General features: G+C 47.3%; 1 protein-coding gene across 8 annotated transcripts in view; it reads right to left on the reverse strand.

Annotated features, from left to right (window-relative positions):
* RERE (arginine-glutamic acid dipeptide repeats) overlaps positions 1 to 20,984 on the reverse strand; it is a 3,515,893-nt gene that overhangs the window by 315,716 nt on the left and 3,179,193 nt on the right. For all 8 annotated transcript variants that reach the window (XM_044063104.1, XM_044063103.1, XM_044063106.1 and 5 more), the window contains one exon: positions 10,486 to 10,599. In XM_044063104.1, coding sequence (XP_043919039.1) covers positions 10,486 to 10,599 — 114 coding nt within the window. The remainder of the gene's footprint in view (positions 1 to 10,485; positions 10,600 to 20,984) is intronic.

The following is a 20,984-nucleotide window of genomic DNA, read 5'->3' on the forward strand; positions in this document are numbered from 1 at the left end:
CTCTGGACTTAGAGTAGAGAGGCAAGTGGTAGTGCTTTGTAAAGGTGTACACTGAACTCCAAGTTGCAGCCTCTAAGATATTGGTTGGTACTCCTCTGAGGAAGGCTGCTGAAGTGGCTGCTGCTCTGGTGGAATGAGGCCTAATGCCCTTAGGCACTGATTTGCCATGTTGAAAATAGCAGAAACGGATGCAATTGCCTATACATTTAGAAATAGTCTGATCTGAGATCGCTTTTCCTTGTGATCCTGCAGCATATGACACTAAAAGTTGCTCAGTCTTTCTGAAAGCTTTAGTTCTGTCCAAGTAGAAGAGTAACTGCCTGTGTATGTCCAAAGAATGCAGAATTTTCTCACCCTTGTTATGTGGATTTGGGTAAAAGGTAGGCAAATGAATGGTTTGGTTGAGGGCCACACTGGACACCACCTTAGGCATAAATGTAGGGTTTGTCCTCAGAGAAACCCTGTCTGAATGAAAAATTATGAAAGGTTCCACAGCCATGAGTGGTTGTAACTCTGAGACTCGCCTTGCAGAGGTTATTGCTAGGAGCAGAGCTGTTTTCCAGGATAAGAATTTTATATCTGCTGTTGATGCTGGCTCGAAAGGAGGCAGTGTGAGTTTTTCCAAAACATAATTGAGGTCCCAAGCCGGAATTAGTGCTCTCCTTGGAGACCTAATGTTTTTGGCCCCTCTGAGGTACTGCCTTATTAAAGGATGAGAAAAGATAGGTGGTTCCGTATTGTAATGGGCTGAAATGGCAGAGGCATGAATCTTAATTGATGAGAAAGAAAGGCCTTTGTTCAGCATCTCAGTTAGGTATTGTAAAATCTTTGGTATATTTGGTACAGACGTGTCAATGCCTTGTTCCTGGTTCCAAGCACAGAATCTCTTCCATTTTTCTGCATAAGATTTTCTGGTACTGAGCCTCCTGGCCTCCAAGATAACATCCATAACAGCTTTTGAAAGAGGAGTGTTCTGAATGGCTACATTATCCGCCATGCTGCCAGATTTAAGGTTCTGAGTTGGCTGTGCAGGATCGGATTGTTTTGTTTGGTCAGCAAGTGAGAAGTTTGAGGCAATATTCATGCTGGACCTTGAGACAAGTGATTTAGGATTGGGTACCAGTGCTGGCGTGGCCAGTCTGGTGCAATCAGTATAATTTTTGGCTTCTCGTCTGACCTTTAGGAGTACTCTGGGAAGGAGAGGCAGTGGGGGAAAAGCATATGCTGTTAGATTTTTCCAGCTGAATGATAGGGCGTCCATTTTCCATGCTTGCTTGTGATAAATCCTTGTGCTAAATCTCTGCAATTTACAGTTGTGAGGGGAGGCAAACAGATCTATGTCTGGGCATCCCCATTTCCTTATTATCATGCTGAAGACTTGTGGATCCAGTTTCCATTCGTGGGGATCCATGAGGTTTCTGCTTAGTTCGTCTGCCAGAGTATTTGTTTTCCTGGTAGGAATTGTGCTTGCAGGTGAACTTGAAAAGCCAATGCTGTGTCCCATAAGGTCATTGCTTGTCTGCAGAGGGGGTAGGAATTTGTAACTCCCTGCTTGTTTATGTACCACATGACCGTAGTGTTGTTTGTCTTTATTAGTAACTGTCCTGGATGAAGCAGGTCCTTGAAAGCTGTCAGGGCATTTTGAACAGCTAGCATCTCTTTTTGATTGATGTGAAGATGCATCTGGTTTGCAGGCCATGTGCCCTGAATACATTTTCCTGTCATATGGGCCCCCCAGGCATAATCTGATGCATCCATTGTCAGTGTCTGTCTGGCTGCGGGTAAACTGAATGGCAGACCCTTGTTGTGGTGACAGGCTTCTGCCCACCATCGAAACTCCTGTTGTAGGCAGGAAATGAGTGCAATTACTGTCTCCAGGCTGTGGCAATGCTGAGTCCAAACACTTTTCAGATACCATTGTAGTTTCCTCATATACAGTTTGGCATATGGAATTAGTAGAATGCAGAATGCCATGAAACCCAAGGCCTGCAGGATTTTCCTTGCAGATAAGTGGGTTTTTGTTGCCAATTTCTTGAAGTAAGTAGTCAGTTGCTTTTGCTTGTCTGGCGTGAGATAAGCCATCTGGGCAGTTGTATTTAAGCTTGCACCCAGGAATATTATCTCTTGAGAGGGCACTAGTTTTGATTTCTTTTTGTTTACTGTGTACTCTAGGCCAATTAGTAATCTTTTTTACAAGCGCCAGATGCTTTAGAAGAGTGTCTTTGTTCTCTGCTTGAATTAGGCAGTCGTCCAAGTAGGGATATATTTGAATTCCTTTTTGTCTCCAAAACGCAATTACTGGTGCCAGGCATTTTGTGAAGACCCTGGGCGCAGTAGATAAGCCAAAAGGCAGTGCAGAGAATTGGTAATGCATTGAGCCAGCTATGATTCGGAGGTGTCTTCTGCAAGACTGTCTGATTGGGACATGCAGGTATGCCTCTTTTAGGTCCAAAGTTACGAGCCAAGCCCTCTTGCCCAGCATGGGCAGTAGCTGCTGTAGAGTCAACATCTTGAATTTTGGAACTTCCAGAAACGTACTTAGTATAGACAGGTCCAGTATTGGTCTCCAGGTTTTCTCCTTCCTGGGTACTAGGAAAAGTCTGGAGTAAAATCCTTGCCCCTGCTCTTGTTGTGCTACTTGCTGAATGGCCCTCATGTCCATGAGGGCTGTAATTTGCTTTTGTGCCTCTGCCCATTGATTGTGTGGCAGGTCTGGCATGCCCTTTGACCTTGGTAAAGTGTGAAAATGGAACCTGTAAGCCTTGGGACACTATGTTCAGGACCCATTTGTCTTGGGTAACCTTTTGCCAATTTGATGAAAAAAGTGCTAGTTTTCCCCCTAAGGGGATTGTCAAAAGAAAACTGCTTGGAACTGGTAGAGGAAAGTCATTCGGACTGTTTCCTGTAAAGTTGTGATTTGTCTTCTCCGCTTTTGGAGGTAGGAGCACCCCATTGTTTAGGCCTGCATGAGCCTTGGGGCTGAGATCTGCCTCTGGGACGCCTGTATCTGCCTCTTTGTGGTCTGTCTGACACTGGAAAGGACCAATTTTTAGAAGGCCAGTTCCTGCTAAACCTGGGTGGTTGTACCTGTAAGAAATCCTTGACTGTCTGCATAGATTTTGCTTTATCCTCCATTTTTTTCACCACCTCTTCTGCTTTAGTACCAAACAAAGTATCATGGTGTAATGGTGCATCTAATAATTTTGCTTTAACATGATCAGGCAGATTCTGTTCCTTTAACCAAGCATGCCTTCTAATAACAGAACGTGTAACAGTGGCCCTGCAAGAGGCCTCCAGTGAATCGTAACCACATTGCAAAGTATGCTTTCCCACTTGTTCAGTTGCATGCAATAAATCCTGCAATTCCTTGTTCTCTGAACATTCAGTACTTATCAACATTTTCTGTTTAAGCAGTGACATTAAATATTGCTGATATTTAAGCATATGAAACTGACAATTTAAAGCCCTTACAGCCAGGGTAGCAGAAGTGTAGACTTCCCCCCCCATCTGTCTAGAGCCCTAGAATCCCTATCAGAGGGGACAGGGTTTTTTGCAGTGGAAGCTTTAACCCCCTTGGGACCCTGAGATATAGTTTCCGGGTCAGCAGCGGGGTTTTTATGTAGGAATTTATGAGAATCCGGGACCCTGTAGTATCTGTCTGGCTTAGTAGGTGCAGGGGGTAAAGAGTCAGGGGACAGGCCGGACTCTGAAAATACATCATCTACAATGTCTAGAACAGGTGGAATAGCAAGGGGTCTGTGCTGAGGAAGAAGCAGAAAGTCTCTGAGCCTTTTCTTAGATTCAGAATAATCTTGGCTCTCCCAGTGGAAATGCTCCCTCATAGTATGCAGGGTTTCCCCAAAAGAGTAATCCTCAGGAGGAGAGGCTGAAGGAATGGATTCTTCAGCATCAGAATCCTCATAGGGAAGCATGGAGTAATCCTGTTCAGAAGAGGAATCAGAGGAAATAGATACCTGATCATAAGAATCATACTCTGTCTCTTGCCTAGGCCTCTTATCAGGAGGGGGATGGGAGCCCCTGATCAAAGTAATTAGGTCTTCGGCCATTTTGAGCATCTGTTTTTTAGGCATGGAAGTCTGAGTAGGAGAATGCTGTACTTGTTTCTTTGTCTTTAGAGCTGCTTTAGTCTTTGCCTTTGAAGCTGAAGTAGGTTTCACATATAACTGTGCAGGCCTGAAAACACCCTCAGAAGCCGATGCCTGCTCAGCGGCTCCGGACCCATCTGAGGGAATGATTTCCGAGTGTCCAATACCTTGAGTATCCAGAGGCCCAGTCAGCTCTACGTGGGAGTCGGTAGCAGCCTGTGGCTCTGAGGTAGCGGGCGCCAGGGGCTGCGAAAGAGCCTCACTGAGAACCGGCGACTGGCATAGTAGAGGCTTCGTCATCGGTTTTGGACCTCGGATGCCTATCCTTGTCCTTGTGTTTTTTGTAAACTCCGGTTGTCGGCTGGTCCAACGGCATTATATAATTAAAATCTTCGGCCAAAGTAATGAAATGCAAAATCGAACCGACGCTTGATAGTGCGTTGGTTAAATCTGGCACAAAACCGACAGCTAGCAACGTTGTGATCAGGGCCTAGGCAAGGAATACAGTAAGAGTGAAAATCCTTATGAGGTATTTGCTTTCCACAAGAAATACAATTGTTAACTTTTTCTGACATCGGTCTGGAGCAAGAAAAAAGTTTCCCCAACGGGGTACATGGCTTTAATGAAGACTTCGGTTCTGAAATTCAGATTTGAAAATCTCAGGAGTTGGCCGACCGGCACTTGCGAACTGCTTTTGCTTCGGGCACCGCGCGGCAAGAAAGACTGAAGAAAATGGCGTCAGCTGCATCTTTTATACCCCTGGCGCACTGACGTCAGGGAAGAGGCGACAGCAACCAACACCGGACCTAAACTTTGGAATTCTGGCCGACTGAGGGTAGCCTGCCAGCAGGATAACCCAAGAGTAATGACTGCAACAGTGAAACACGATGAACATCGGGAACCATATCTGACGAGGCCAGTAAGGGGCAATGAGGATCAGCTTGCGACTCAACAACTTTGCTTTCTGAAGAACTTTTGGAATTAGAGGAAAGGGAGGAAAGGGAGGAAAGGCGTAAAGAATCCCGGGGGACTGATCATGGATAAGTGCATCTCTGGGTGACTGTCCCGGTGGGGGAACTAGGGCAAAGTAGCTGCTGCATTTATTGTTTAGGTGTGAGGCAAAAAGATCGCAGCATGGCTGGCCCCATCTGCAGAAGATCATATCTGCCACATCTTGTTTCAGAGACCACTCGGACATGAGAATTGCCCTGCTGAGCTTGTCCGCTATCACGCTGGATTTTCCCCAGGATGTGCGTTGCAACCAGAAAACGCTAACAGGAAATCACCCATTGCCATACTTGAAGGGGCAAGATTTGGTTCCGCCCTGTTTGTTGATGTACCACATCACTGACGTGTTGTCTGAATTGCTGTATAGCCCAAAGGAGGAGAGTCATGAAGTGCTTGCAACGCTAACAACACCGCTCTCATCTCCAGGACATTGATGTGGAAATGGTACTCGTGAGGTTGCCAAGTTCGATGGACTGTCTGTCTCAGATAACCCCCCCACCCTATTTTCGAAGCGTCCGTGGTCACTGTGGCTACCGGATGAGGGGCTACAAAGGATTTGCCTAGAGTGACTAGGGGACAGTGGAGCCACCACTGTAGATCTTTTTTGCAAGCATCCATGATTAAGATAATGTGTGACACTGGTAGATCCTGATACGACCACTGAGTGAAAAGGAGCCACTGCAAAATCCTCATACAGTAACGAGCTAATGGGGCTAGAGTAATGGCAGCCACCATCAAGCCCAAGACCTTTAGGACTAACTGTGCCTGAACCTTTGACTTTGAATAGAGGAGAGAGACCTGACGTTGAATGGTGAGCACCCTTTTTCCTGTGGGAGCTTGGCTATCATGCCTCTTGTATTTAGTTGAGCGCCTATGAAAGTAATACACTGAGAGGGCAACAAGGCAGATTTTTCGTAATTTATTGTGATTCCTTGGCATGCACAAGTGTGAACAGGCGTCGATATTATCTTATCAAAGTTTCAGAATATCGAATCTGATATGGTCAACACCATATCAATGAATTTTGAAACATCGAAAGATAAAAATAAAAATGCCTAAAAACAAAAATAAATAAAAACTTACCTTTCCAAGCAGGGGGGCAAGCCCCACTGCACCCCCCATGTGGGGGGGGGGGGCTACACCCCCCCTACTTACGTATACCAGCTCTGAGACCGCACTACATTGAACTAAGCGGAAATCTCCCCTTACGGAGATTTCCGTTTAAACGTTTGATGTTTTTTGCTTTCGCTAATCTGGTGCCGACAATATCAGTTTCGATATTGTCGGCCTTCGACAACATGAAGTAGACCCATGAATAGTGTGGTTCCTGGCCCTTAAGAGATGATGCTCGGTGGTGGCAGTGAAGAGCCAGTCGTCTAGATAAGGAAACACCTGGAATCCCAAATGTCTCGGGTGAGCCGTCACTACTGCCATGCATTTGGTGAACATCCTAGGGGCTGTAGTGAGACCAAAGGGCAGAGCTCTGAACTGGTAATGACTGGCTCCCAGCCGGAAGCGTAAATGTCTCCTGGACTGCCTGTCCATTTTTATATGGTAGTACGCTTCCTGGAGATCGATAGAGCACATCCAATTTTTCTGACCCAAAAAGGGTAGAATGGACTGCAGTGTCACCATCCGGAACTTGGTCTTCTTTACTGACATGTTTAACTTGCTGAGATCCAGGATAGGTCTCCAGTCCCCGGTCTTTTCTGGAAGTAAAAAGAACCTTAAGTAAGTTCCGGATTCGATCTGGTCTGCGGGGACATCATGAATGGCTCTTTATGCAGCAAACCTTTTACTTCCAAGGCTGCTTGATCCCGAAGATTTGGTGGAACATCTGGGATCAATCGTTTTTGAATTATTGGGGGTGTTTGGGAGAAAGGAATTTTGTAACCCCTGGATAGTATGCACCGTACCCATGCGTCTTCTGTTATATCTTGCCAGGCTTTTGGGTACAGTGATATTCTGCCGACTGCCTCCAGAAGTGGGCAGCCGGGCAATCCTTCAGGGATTCTGAAAGGGCCTGGCAGAGAACGTTTCCCTGTCGCCCTGTTGCGGACCCCACCTGCCGCGAGGTTGGTGTCTTCCATTATTATTTCCTCCTCTGCCCCTGGGGGGAATTATCTCCACGAGTGTCTGGTGAAGCGCCCTAGAATTTATGGGACCACATTTTACCACTCTTTTAGCCTTTGGGATAAAGCCTGGATGGAGTGGAAAAGCGGACTCCACAGCAGAGAGAGTTTTGCCAACTCGTTCACTCCTGGTAAGAGTCTCTCTAACTTGTGGCCCGAACAAGGTCGAGCCATCAAACGGGGGCGTTCGTAAAGGAGGACTTAAAGGGCTTCGCAAATTGACAAAGGCGCATCCAGGAGTGTCTGCGAATAGCAACTCCTGTGCCTGCAGCCCTACTTGCTCCATCTGCTGCGTAAAAATTCAGGCGCATGGAGGAGTTAACAATGGAGGTTAGGGTTGCTAGCTGGTTAGCCAACTTGGAAGCCGCTCCCTCAGCTGAAGGATCCTGGAGGGTATCTCCCAGCTCTTTAAGGAGAGCCCGCTGAAGTCTTGTGAAATGTGCCAAATATTTCAGCGATTGACGAGTAAAGGTCTCTGAAGAGAAAACACGCTTCCCATATTTATACATGGCTCTAGACTCCTTGTTTGAAGGATGGATAGGAGAGGAAGTCTCCGAGAGTTCATTCTTGGTGGCTGCCGCCATCACCATAACATCAACTGGCACGCCTTTAGAGAGAAATGTCTTGTCCCTTGGTGCGGTAATGAACTTGTTAGGCCTTCTTGGAACAGGCCCCATGGTCTCTGGAGCACTCCACGCTTTTCGACTCACTACAGACAAAAGTGGGTTGAAAGGCGGAGACACTCAGGAGGTGCAGGGTCGGGAACCAAATGCATCCAGGTACACGGACTTGTTCTCAGAAGGGGCAAGGGACTTCCAGTTTCCCCTCTGCCTAAGGATCTCCAGGATGTCTGAGAATGAGACATCCTCACAGGGGGCCCTTGGGGACCCTTCCGAGTCATCCAAGTCCGTGTCAGAAGTGACAGACTCAGGGGAGCCACATGCTTCCTCTTACATCTTTTCTTCCTGGGAACCTACTCAAAGGCATGCTCAGGAGAGGTCTCGGAAGAAGAAGGGTCGCCCTGTGGGGCGTCCAGGAGCATCAGTTCCCTATGCTTGTGACGGAGAGGAGGATCCGAGCCAGACACCATTATCGATGGGGATGGAGCCAATGGAGCACAGAGTGGAGCGGTCTCGGTAGACAGCACGCACACATCACCTCAAAGGCACCACGGTCCGGAAAAGAGGGAGGATCCAGCTCCGAGGCAGAGCCAAACTCACCTGCACCGAGGCTCCGAGGGGGAGAGCGGGATCGGACAAGGGTCTGACACCACTTACCCCCTTCTGAGCTGACGAGAGTGTCTCGGCGCCCAGACCCCTTGACTGGGCGGACTATCAAGGAGATTGGAGTGGATGTCGGAACAGACGGTTCCACCACTACTACTTCCATGCACTCCGGTTCCAAACTGGACGCAGTTGGAAGAGGAATAGAGACAGGGACTGGTTCGGACAACGGCGTCACTTCCTTCTGGGCTGGGCTTGACAACAGTTTAGCAAATACAGGTGTCTTGAGCAGCCTCTTCACCACTCTCTCCACATCCATCATCAGATAAACTCCTGGATGATCGAGAGGAGTGGGTCGAGGACCATTGACTACCCGCCACTGACTGCAACAGTGGAGACTGAGGCACAGATCTCACCGGATTCAGCGCAGGAGATCTCGATGTCTTAAGTGCGGGATGGCACCGAAGACACTGATGGAGCTACCAGAGAGAGAGTCCTTGGAGCCAAGAATCCGCTCCAAAGGTTCTGAAGATTTGGGTCTAGACTTTGTCGGCACTGAAGGTGTTGCAGACGAAGATGCCAGTTTGTCATCGGATTTTTTTAAGGGCCGAGTCTCCAATGATACTTCAACCTGGGGTTTTAATAACCCTCTCAAAATAAGTTTGTTGCTCCTCTCCTGCAAAACCCGTGTGCTAAAGGCATGGCAAACAGAGCACAAGTCCTGCAGGTGGACCACCCCTAGACAATACAAACAACTCGTTTGCCCGTCCGTAAGGGACATTTTCTGGCAACACGAGTTGCATTTCTTTAACCCTGACTGCTTAGGTATTTCTTTAGACATTATAAACACCACAAAGGACAGGACTAACAACTTGTAGTGTGTTTTTTTTTTTTGTAGAAGAAGAAAAGGGAGGAAGTAGAGGGGGCGTAGCCTCTAAGTTAAATGGCTACTGCTCCCAAAGGGAAACGGCTTCTCCTTAGGTAGCAAGAAGGAATAACAGGAAAAGAGAACAACCCTCAAGAAAAACGGGCCACCGACAACAATACACAGGTACAGGCCTGAGAGAAAATGATGGCCTAACAACAGCAAAAAAACAGCAATGAGGCTAGGAGTGATATAGAAGGAATAATCACTAAACTCTAAAGAAATTTAGCCTTAAACAATAAGAATTTTTATATAAAAATATCACTACTTAGCCTGAGCCAGCAGAAGGCAATCTCGATGTTGCAAGCAGCAAACGAGATCTGGGTAGCTACCGCTAAGCATGCTGGGATAAGGGGCTTGCCTCGAGCCAGTAAGAACTCTTCAAGCTTTAGAAGTGGACAAGTCGGAGCAGAGATCAGCTCCAAACCCAACCAGAAAGAAGGAAGGCGAGATGGACAACATAACATTAAAACACTACACAGTAAAAACATACGGAACTACCAACACAAATCCAAAATATACAGCCCATAACAACAATCCACTATATATAAATTTTAAAGTACTAAATGTGGAAGGGGAAAAGAAAGGTGAAAAACGTAAATGCAAACTACAAGAGTAGCAGCACAAAGCCCTAATGTAGAGTTAATTTAAGCCCAAAAAGTAAACAGAGAAAAATACAGCTCTAGGTTGAAATAAATTAACTTATCTGAGCCAGAAACTTGGATCCAAAGCCTGAAAATTGCTAGCATTAGATCCGGTTGGATTTGTCATACCCATAAGTTGAGATGGATGGAAAAGACAACATCGGACGTGTATTATAAAATCTTTACATATGTTCTCTGAATTCACATCTCAGGGAAATATTAAAAAAAATATTTTCCCCATTTATAGTTACTTTAAGTATTGCTGTTTTAATAGATTAAATTGTCCTTAATTGAATTGTTTTTCAATGCAAAGTTTACATTTTCAGGTTACACTTACCAGATGGTACCCTACACTCAAACTGGTTATCTGCTATTGTACTGCATGGTGAGGAGATTGTTAGGTAGACAAACAAACTGGAACAGTGCTGATCAAAATCTGGTACTCACCTGAGCTTTGGATTTTTTTGTGTTATCTTGCTCTGGTTCTTCAGAGTCAGACGTTACCTTATCACGGGGTCGTTTTACACTCTTAAGGGGTGATGACACATCTTCTGTTGTTTTCTACAAAAATAAAATTATATTGATTGGGAACATACATTTAAGTGTTTCAGAGTGCTCAGTTATGCCACTTGAAGAAAATTACTGAAATGAAACATCCTCATATAAACTCAGGGCTACTAAGGTTGCCTTCTCATACAGGCAGTGGAATGACTAAAGCATTGTCGCTTTCATGAAGATCATTATGTATGTCCACATAAATAATATAAAGCACTGAGGTAAAAATACTTTCTTAGAATTAAAACTAAAAGCAGTTACTTCCCACACTTGATAAAAAAAACTGCATCTGGAAGACACAGCAACACTACAACTGAAATAATAACCAAAATGTATGAACTAATAAGACACTATTCTACATACAATAAATTCAAGCAACCAGCACAAAAAAAAAAAATCAAAGAAATGCAGTACAATTTTCATGTGCTGCACTTTCTGCCCCCCCCCCCCCCTGCAGAAACCTACTTTACGTTTTAAGAGTTTTAGAGTTTTAAAAAGGAAGATAGAAATAAATTCCCTCTCTCCCCAACCTGAGAACAAGTCAAACCAAACAGTATACGGTACAGTATTAGTCAGGCCTGTTTTAATAGCAACTCTCAAGCAACCAGAAAAAATAAGTTATGTACTTACCATAACATTCTGAGTAGTTATACTTGATTTTTCTGTAACCTGTGGGTATTCGGATCCATATTGGATCCGAGTCGTCAACTTTACAAGCATCTGCTCCAAGCTCCTCCCCCTTACCCATAACCCATCAACATCTCCTGCCTTCCCTCAGATCGAGTTTGCTGCAACTCAAACCAATCAGCAACTCAGGTTAGAATAAACCACACATGAATATCACATGAGAACGTTCGGTGAAAGAAGGGGAGGAAGGTTGCAGAAAAATGAAGTATAACTACTTAGATGGAACGTTATGGTGAGTAAATAACTTCTTTATCTGAAGTAGTTAAATTCATTCTATCTGCAACCTGTGGGACAGAGTCCCCAGCTACTCAAACTCCTTGGAGGCCCTCATGGAAGGATATTCCTGGGCACCGCAGAGCCAAAGGATGCTCACCCTCTGGAGATCAAATCCAACTTATAATGAGAAATGAAGGTACATGGCTTTGCCCAAGTTGCTGCCACACAAATGTCATTAAATGAGACCCTAGACCAAAAAGCAGCAGATGTCGCCATAGATCTGGTAGAATGAGCTTTAACAGGACCAGGTGGAGACAAACCTTTGTCTTTGTAAATTTGCAAAATACATAGTGTAATCCATCTAGCTAAGGAAACCTTGGAGATGGCTTTACCCAAAAAGGGCTTAGAAAAAGACACAAATAACTTGTCAGATTTACGGAAGGGCTTTGTTCTGTGTAAATAAAAATGAAGTTGTCTATGAACAGCTAGCAAATGCAATTTATATTCACCCTTGTCCTGAAAATTTGGAAAGAAAACAGGTAGGTTAATTATTTGATTAATGTTTGATTCAGAAGCCACTTTTGGTAAGAAAGAAGGGTTTGTACGGAGAGAAACCCTATCCTTATGGAATATCAAGTAATGGGGCACGGCAGACAAAGCCTGAAGCTCAGAAACCCTCCTAGCCAACATAAGAAGAAGTTATGTTCTTACCATAACGATCCATGTTAGTTGTCTTCTTCTCACCTTCTTTCTTGCTGGATGGGTTCGGAGACGATCCTCGGCTCCGACTCGGCCTATACTATAGCTTGAGAGCTATTTTTACCGGCTCAAGGCAGCCCTATAACCCACAATACCATGCGCTAACTCCCCAGATCTCGTTTGGAAGCTAAGACATAGTATAAATATAATATCAGAATATCATAATCCTCATTTGCAAGTACGGGCTCCCTGCTAGTAACATTAAGGATACTGGGAAACCATAACATGTTATATCTCCAGAAATGGAAGGACTCAGAGACCTGAAGTCTATCCAGGCTAGGGGGCAGGAGGGAGGGCCTCAAGAAAGAAGGCGAGAAGAAGACAACTAACATGGAACGTTATGGTAAGAACATAACTTCTTAATGTTAAGTTGTCATTCTCGCCTTCATTCTTGCTGGATGGGACAGCATCCCTAGCATCTTAGTCCTGGGTGGCTCAATGGAACAGACTCCTGAGTACGGTGGAACCAAAGTCAGCTCTATTTCTGGAGGCTATATCAAGTTTGTAATGGGCAATAAAGGTATGTTTGGAAGCCCATGTAGCTGCTGCACATATGGCATCTAGTGGTAACCTTGCTTGAAATGCCGTTGATGTTGATAGTGCCCTGGTTGAATGAGCCTTAGGCCTAGACGGAAGCTGCCTGTGTCTCAACTCATAGACAAAGGTAATAATAGATGTCAACCATCTGGAAAGAGTAACCTTCGATACCGGAAGCCCTTTCTTTCCTGCAGCATAAGAGAGAAAGAGCTGGTCTGACTTTCTGAGTTGGTTTGTCCTGTCTAGATAATACCGTAATTGGCGATGAACATCTAATGAATGTAATTTCTGTTCAGCCCTGTTGGCATAGTCTGGGAAGAAGACAGGCAAGTCAATGGAGTGGTTTAGATTTGTTTCCGAGGACACTTTCGGTAGGAAGGAAGGGTTTTTTCTGAGAGTTACCCCGTCTTTGTGAAAGACCAAATAAGGGGGACGGGCCGACAAAGCTTGAAGATCCGATACCCTTCTGGCAGATGTTATGGCTACTAAAAACAGAGTTTTCCAAGAAAGAAGCTTGAGGGAGCAAGAAGCTGCAGGTTCAAAGGGAGGCAGAATCAATGAGGTTAGAACTAAATTCAAATCCCATTGTGGAGGTGGATCTTTAACTGGAGGTCTAAGCAAAAAGATGCCCTTGAGGAAGGCTTTACAAAGTTTGTGGGACATAATATTTGCTTCTGAGAGCCCAACATGAAAATTAGCAATGGCCACTAATTGTACCCTGATAGTGGCCGATGATGACCCTGAATGAAAAAGCTCCGCCAGAAAATCTAGAACCTTATGAATGGGTGCATGGAAAGGATCTAGGGACTTAGTTTGTGCCCAATGCGAAAAACGCTTCCACTTACTCGCATACGTCTTCCTAGTATTGGACTTATGGGAAGCTAGAATGATATCACGAACAGGAGGAGAAATAAGGGGAAGCCTGGCTAAGGCTGGAAGTGGAGCAACCAAGCTGTGAGGTTGAGGGAATGAAGAGACTGATGCAGCTTGCCCGTGAGATGGGTCAACAGATCCGGAAGGGGTTCCAGATGCCAAGGCTATTCCAGTAGGTAACTGTGCAGAAATGGAAACCATACTTCTCGAGGCCAAAACGGGGCAATGAGGATCATTTTGGATCTCAATGCGGTTGCTTTCTGAATTAATTGCGGGATCAATGGCAAGGGAGGAAAGGCAGATAGAAGACCCTGGGGCCAAACGTGAACAAGAGCGTCTCTGGGGGGATGGCCTGGTAGAGGTAAGAGTGTGAAGAAGTCGAGGCACTTGCTGTTTTGAGGAGTTGCGAAAAGATCGCAGCAAGGCTGGCCCCACTTCTGAAATATTCTGTCTGCTACTGCTTGATTTAGAGACCACTTGTGAGGCATGAGGATAGTTCTGCTCAATCTGTCCGCTATGATGTTGGACTTCCCGGGGATGTGCGTTGCTATCAGAAACCGTTGAGAGGAAATCGCCCATTGCCAAAGTCTGAGTGCTTCTCGACATAGGGGGTAGGACTTTGTTCCGCCCTGCTTGTTTATGTACCACACTACAGGCATATTGTCCATTTGAATTGCTATAGTCCCTGTGGGAAGAGAGCTCTGAAGGGCTTGCAACGTCAAAAGCACCGCCCTCATCTCCAGGACATTAATGTGCAGGTGGCGTTCTGATTGTTGCCATGTGCCCTGGACCGTCCTGCCCTGATAATGCCCCCCCACTTGATCAGGGAGGCATCCGTTGTCACCGTGGCAACTGGGGGGGGGGGCAAAGGGTCTGCCCTGAAAAAGCTGAGGGGAAACCATCCACCAGGAGAGATTCTTGCAAGAAGGGGTTATCAAAATATTGTGAGTCATTGGTAGCTGTTGAAAGGACCACTGAGAAAACAGCATCCACTGAAGGAGCCTCATGTGGAAGCGGGCTAATGGGAGTAGAAGAATCGCCGCTGCCATGAGGCCTAACGCTTTCAATACTAGCTTGACTTGAACTCTGTTGGGCTGAAACAGGGACTGAACATTCCGCCTTATGTCTGTCACTCTCTGAGGTGGTAATGTTGCAGACATTTCTGTGGTGTTTAATACGGCGCCTATAAAGTTTATACATTGACAAGGCGACAAGGAGGACTTTGTAAAATTTATGGAAATACCTAGTGTTACAAAGTTGAATAGTGTAATCCCTGGCCATTATAAGATGCTGCTTGGTGGTAGCGGAAATGAGCCAGTCGTCTAGATATGGAAATACCTGGAATCCTTTTTGTCTCAGGTGAGCCATGACCACTGCCAAGCATTTGGTGAACACCCGGGGGGCTGTGGTGAGACCAAAGGGCAGGGTTCTGAATTGATAATGACTGGCTCCCAGCCGGAAGCGGAGAAACCTCCTGGAGCGCCTGTGTATCTTTATATGATAGTACGCGTCCTGGAGGTCTAAAGAGCACATCCAGTTGTCTCTGCCCAAAAAGGGTAGAATGGACTGCAGTGTTACCATCCGAAATTTTGTCTTTTGTACAGAGTTGTTCAATCTGCTGAGGTCCAAAATGGGTCTCCAGTCTCCAGTCTTTTTTGGTACCAAAAAGAATATGGAGTAGATTCCGGATCCTAGCTGATCTGCTGGGACTGTCTGGATGACTCTTTTTGTTAACACCTTTTTTATTTCTAGCTGAGCCTGACCCCTTTGTGCGGGTGGTACGTCTGGTAGGGGTCTTGGCGGTTGTACCGGAGGGGAAGTGAAGGGAATTTTGATCTTCTGTACCCATGTGTCTTGGGAGAGGGATTGCCAGGCTTCCGGGTACAGAGATAATCTTCCCCCGACTGCCTCCGAAGGCGGACAGTCTGGCAGCTTCTCAGGGATGCTGAAAGGGCTGGTCAGGGAAAGATTCCCTGGAACCCTGGTTCTGTGGACCCCCTCTGCCCCTAGGGCGGCGTCTGTTATTATTCCCCCCTCTGCCTCTAGGGGGAAATTCACCATGTGCAGCAGGCGCGGCTCCCTGTGGTTTGCGGAACCACATCTTTCCACCTCTCTGTCCCCTAGGATAAGGTCTAGAAGGTGTGGAAAAATGGACTCCCACGGCAGAAAGAGTCTTACCATCTTGCTCGCATCTGGTGAGGGTATTCTTCACCTGAGGTCCAAACAATTCTGAACCATCAAAGGGGGTGTTGGTGAAGGACGCCTTGAAGGGATCGGCAAAGTTACACAGTCGCATCCAAGCGTGACGTCTCAACGCAACACCTGTGCCAGCGGCCCTACTCGCTCCATCGGCTGCGTAAGAGATAAGCCGCATGGAGGAGTTAACAATGGAGTTCAGGGTGGCCAGCTGGGAGTTTATCTTGTCCTGATACCCCGCAGCAGAAGGATCCTGTACCGTTTCACCCAGCTCTTTGAGCAGGTCTCTCTGAAGGCGGGTGAAATGACAAATAGTTCAGCGATTGCATAGTAAAGGTCACTGAAGCAAATGTCCGCTTGCCGTACCTGTCCATGGTCCTGGACTCTTTGTTAGGATGATGAAGAGGTTCAGAAGGATCAGCCAATTCCTTCTTAGTTGCTGCTGCTACCACCATAGCATCAACTGAAACGCCTTTGGTGAGAAAGGACTTGTCCTCTGGTGCAGAAATAAATTTAGAAGGCCTCCTAGGGGTAGGTTCCATTGAGTCTGGAGCTGCCCACGCCTTTCTAGCCACTACCTCCATTAGTGGGTCAAAAGGGGGAGACACCCAGGAGGTGGAAGGGCGAGATCCAAAAACGTCAAGGTAAACCGACTCGTCCTCGGAAGGTTTGAGAGTGGACCAATTTCCCCTCTGTTTTAGGATCTCTAGGATGTCTGAGAAAGAAACATCCTCAGAGGGGGATCTGGGGGAACCCTCCGACTCATCCAAGTCGGTGTCTGACGTGACAGACTTGGGGGAGTCTATGTGCTTCCTCTTGCACTTTCTTTTCCTAGGGGGTTCCCCTGAAACTTCAGGGGAGCCCTCGGAAGAGACACCCAAGGTGGGTACCCTACGCTTCGGATCTCTGCTGTCAGATATAGGAGGGTGGCCAGAGACCCTAACAGGCACTGTAGAGGGAGGAGCTGCAGAACTTAACCTTGGAGTGGACACTGGGTCCTGCACGCTCCTCATCACCTTGAAGGCTCCCCTATCAGATACCAAAGTTAGTCCCGGCTCCGAAGAGACCGGAACCGCCCCCGGCACTGACAGAGAAGGCTCCGAGAATGATGTCTGGGCCGAACTAACCAGAGCCGAAGCTCCGAGCGGGAGTGCGGGGTCGGACAAGGGTCCAAAGCCACTCGCCCCCTCGGAGCCGACAATGGAGTCCCGGCACCTGGACCTCTCCATGGACGGAACCAATGAAGAGGTCGGAGCCAACGACACCGGAGCCGAAGGTGGGAGTATCGGCTCCGACGTGGGTAAGGTTACTGTTCCGACAAACTCCGGCTCCGAACTAGAGAGGTGAGTCGGAGGAGGAATCGATGGCGGTACCAAAGGAGCCACAGTCTGGTGAGATGGGCTCTGGAGCATTTGGGCTAGTGCCTGAGATTTTATGAGCCTACTGACCACCCTCTCGATGTCGTGATCGGAGAGCCTGGATGACCTAGATGAGTGAGTCGTATGACTCCGCTCCGATAGGAGAGGGGATCTCGGAGCCGATCGGACGGAGTCTATCGAGGGGGATCTAGAGCGCTTGTGCGCTGGGGTCGGCTCCGATGCTGGTTTCGGAGCGGATACCAGTTTACCCACCTCGGATCCGGATGGAACCGATGTCGGAGCCATCTCGATAACGCCAGCCCTCGACTCAGAAGCTGGAGCCGAGGGTTTGGCGGTTTTTGAAGACTTCCCCGAGCCAGACTTGGACGGGGAGTCATCAGGCTTTAACAAGCCCCTTAGGATGAGCTTATTACGCCTCTCCTGCAGGACTCTTGAACTAAACCCGTGACAGACGGAACAAGAGTCCTGCAGGTGTAAAGGCCCCAAGCAATAGACACAAGAAGTGTGACCCTCTGTCAGAGACATTTTCTGACAGCACGAGTCACACTTCTTGAATCCCGAGACCTTAGTGTCTTTGGACATAGTCCTATCCACAGTAAACACAGTCAGTCCACACACAAACTCAACTTAAAATTAGGAAAGTTAAGGGAACTGACTAAAACCCACAGACACTATAAGGGGTGAGGAAAACTAAGGTAAAGCCCATAGGCCCAAAGATAAAAATTAACTAGAGAAGAGAAACAGGGCTACAAAAAGGGTTGTACAATTAGTAGTGACCTAAACAAGGGTAACTAACTGGAGAAACTACCTGAAATTTTAGTTAAATAGAATAAATCTCTTAATGACCTGAGCCGGTAAAAAAAGACAACCTCGCAGCGAAGTGGCAAACGAGATCTGGGGAGTCAGCGCATGGTACTGTGGGTTATAGGGCTGCCTTGAGCCGGTAAAAATAGCTCTCGAGCTATAGTATAGGCCGAGTCGGAGCCGAGGATCGGCTCTGAACCCATCCAGCAAGAATGAAGGTGAGAATGACAACTTAACATTGGCCACTAGGAAGGCTGTCTTCCAGGATAAGAACTTCAAATCTACTGATGCTGCAGGTTCAAAGGGGGGAGCAACTAAAGCCTGGAGAACCAAGGTAAGGTCCCAAGGAGGAACAGAGTTCTTAACTGGAGGACGCAAAAGAAAGGTGCCTTTAAGAAAAGCCTTACACAGTCTAGAAGAGGCCAGGGCATTCCTGTTTTCACCAACATGGAAATTCAAAATAGCTGCCAGTTGCACTTTCACAGTGCAAGAACTAGCCCCTTGCTGAAAAATGCTGGCTAAGAAATCCAACACTGCAGAGACAGGGGCTGTAAAAGGATCCAGGTTTCTCTGAGAAGCCCAGACAGAGAATTGTTTCCATTTACTGCGGTAAATCTTCCTAGTGGAAGCCTTATGAGCCACCACCAGAATACTTTTCATTGAAGACAAGGACCGGGAGTCCTGGCAATCAAGGGAACTGGAACAACTAAGCTGTCATCTTGAGGCTGTCCAGGTTGGGCGGACAGGTTCCCCAGGGATGAGAAATGAGACCCGGGCAGGGATCCAGAATCCAAGGAGGAGTTAGAACTTGAGACCAGAGGAAAGAGAACCACACGACGCCAGAACGGGGCAATGAGGATCACCTTGCACCCCAGTCAGCAATCTTTCTGAAGAAACTTCGGAATGAGTGGTAACGGGGGATAAGCATACAGTAACCCGGGAGGCCAAGCATAGACTAGAGAGTCTCTGGGGGGATCCCCTGGTGAGGGAATCAGAGCGAAGAACTCATTGCACTTCGTGTTGGAAGGAGATTGCAACAAGGCTGTCCCCATGCAAGGAAGATCTCCTCCGCTATCGAATGTTTCAGAGACCACTCGTATGGCATCAGAATAGCCTGACTCAATTTGTCCACTAAAATGTTGGAGCATCCTGGGATGGTGTGTTGCAATCGGAAATCGACTGGTGGAAATAGCCCACTCTCGTGGCCTCGTGACACAGAGGGTAAGATCTGGTGCCTCCCTGTTTGTTGATGTACCACACAAAAGACTTTGAATGAATTGCAATAGTCCCCGGAGGAAGAACAGTGTGGAAGGCTTGCAATGCTAAAAGCACTGCTCTCATCTCCAGAACACTGATGTGCAATCAGATCTCAATCTGGGACCGCGTGCCTTGGACTGTCCTCCTCAGATAATGCCCCCCCCACCCGAGCTGGGAGGTGTTCGTGGTCACTGTGGCTTGGGCTGCGGGTGAAACAAATGGGCATCCCACTGCGATCTCTGGGGATTGGGCCCACCAGAAGAGTGACACCCTGCAAGCTTTGTTGATTTGAATTAGTTATTCCATGGGGAGATCTAGCCAAGACCACTGTATTGCTATAGTCCATTGTAGAACACGCATGTGAAGATGCGCACAGGGGAGGATAGAGATTGCTGCAGCCACAGAGCCCAGGGCTATGAGAATGTCACCTGCCTTCAGTAACCTGGGGCCAAGAATTATTGATACATGAGCCCGTAGACTCTGGACCCTGTCTGGAGTTAGAAAGACTTTCAGTCGAAGGGTGTCCAGCCGTGCCCCGATAATGACCAAGACCATATTGGGTCCAAGCGGGACTTGGAAACATTGATAGTAATCCCTAGCAGGTCTGCAAGATGAAGGAAGGAGTCTCTGGCTTGGCAAAGAAGATGCTTGGTGGAAGCAGCGAGGAGCCAATCATCTAGGTAAGGGAATACCTGAATCCCCTGAAGCTTCAGGTGAGCGGCTACGACTGCTATTACCTTGGTAAACACCCTGGGGGCTGTGGTGAGACTGAAGGGTAGGGCTCTGAACTGGAAATGACTGGCTTCCAGCTGGAAGCGAAGGAATCTCCTGGAGCTTCTGTGAATCTTGATATGGTAGTAAGCATCCTGGAGGTCTAGTGAGCACATCCAGTCGCATTCTCGAAGATAAGGTAGAATGGACTGCAGGGTGACTATCCGGAATTTCTGTTTGGAAACAGCCAGGTTTAAGGCTGACAGGTCCAAAATGGGTCTGAGGTCCCCCGTCTTTTTTGGCACTAAAAAGAACCTGGAGTAAATGCCTCACCCGAACTGATCGGGGGGGACCAGTTTGATGGCTCATTTTTGAAGCAGCTTGGAAACCTCTAGTGCTGCAGTCTCCCATTGAGCAGGTGAGAAATCTGGGAGGCTCTTTGGCTGGACTGGAAGGGCAACAAATGGAATGGTGTAACCTCTGGATATTATTTGAAGCACCCAACGATCTGCAGTTATGGACTCCCACGCCTTTGGGTGCAATGATAATCTTTCCCCGACTGCCTCCAGAGTAGGACAGTCGGGCAACCCCTCAAGGCTGCTGTGCAGGCCTGTCCGAGAAGGGCTCCCTAGATCCAAAGTTCCCTGGACCCCCTCTGCCTCTGGGACGGCATCTGTCATGTCCCCCTCTGCCTCTACGGGATGAGTTGTCTTGAGAGTCTTGGGAAAACTGTCATTTCTGGAACCACATCTTCTTTTGCCCTCTCTGATTCCCGGAAAAGGATCATTGAGGACTAGAGAAGCGGATTCCGATGGCAGACGTCTTCCCATCTTTTTCACTCTGGACAAGGGCGTCACGTACAGTCTTCCCAAAACGAGAAGAACCATTGAAAGGGAGCATTCGTAAAAGACGCCTTGAAGGGGTCTGCAAACTAACGGAGTCTGAGCCAAGCGTGTCGACTCATAGCTACGC

The sequence above is a fragment of the Protopterus annectens genome, chromosome 2.part1 (genome assembly GCF_019279795.1).
Source record: "Protopterus annectens isolate FY-2018-M chromosome 2.part1, PAN1.0, whole genome shotgun sequence".
In the NCBI taxonomy this organism is placed as follows: domain Eukaryota; kingdom Metazoa; phylum Chordata; order Ceratodontiformes; family Protopteridae; genus Protopterus; species Protopterus annectens.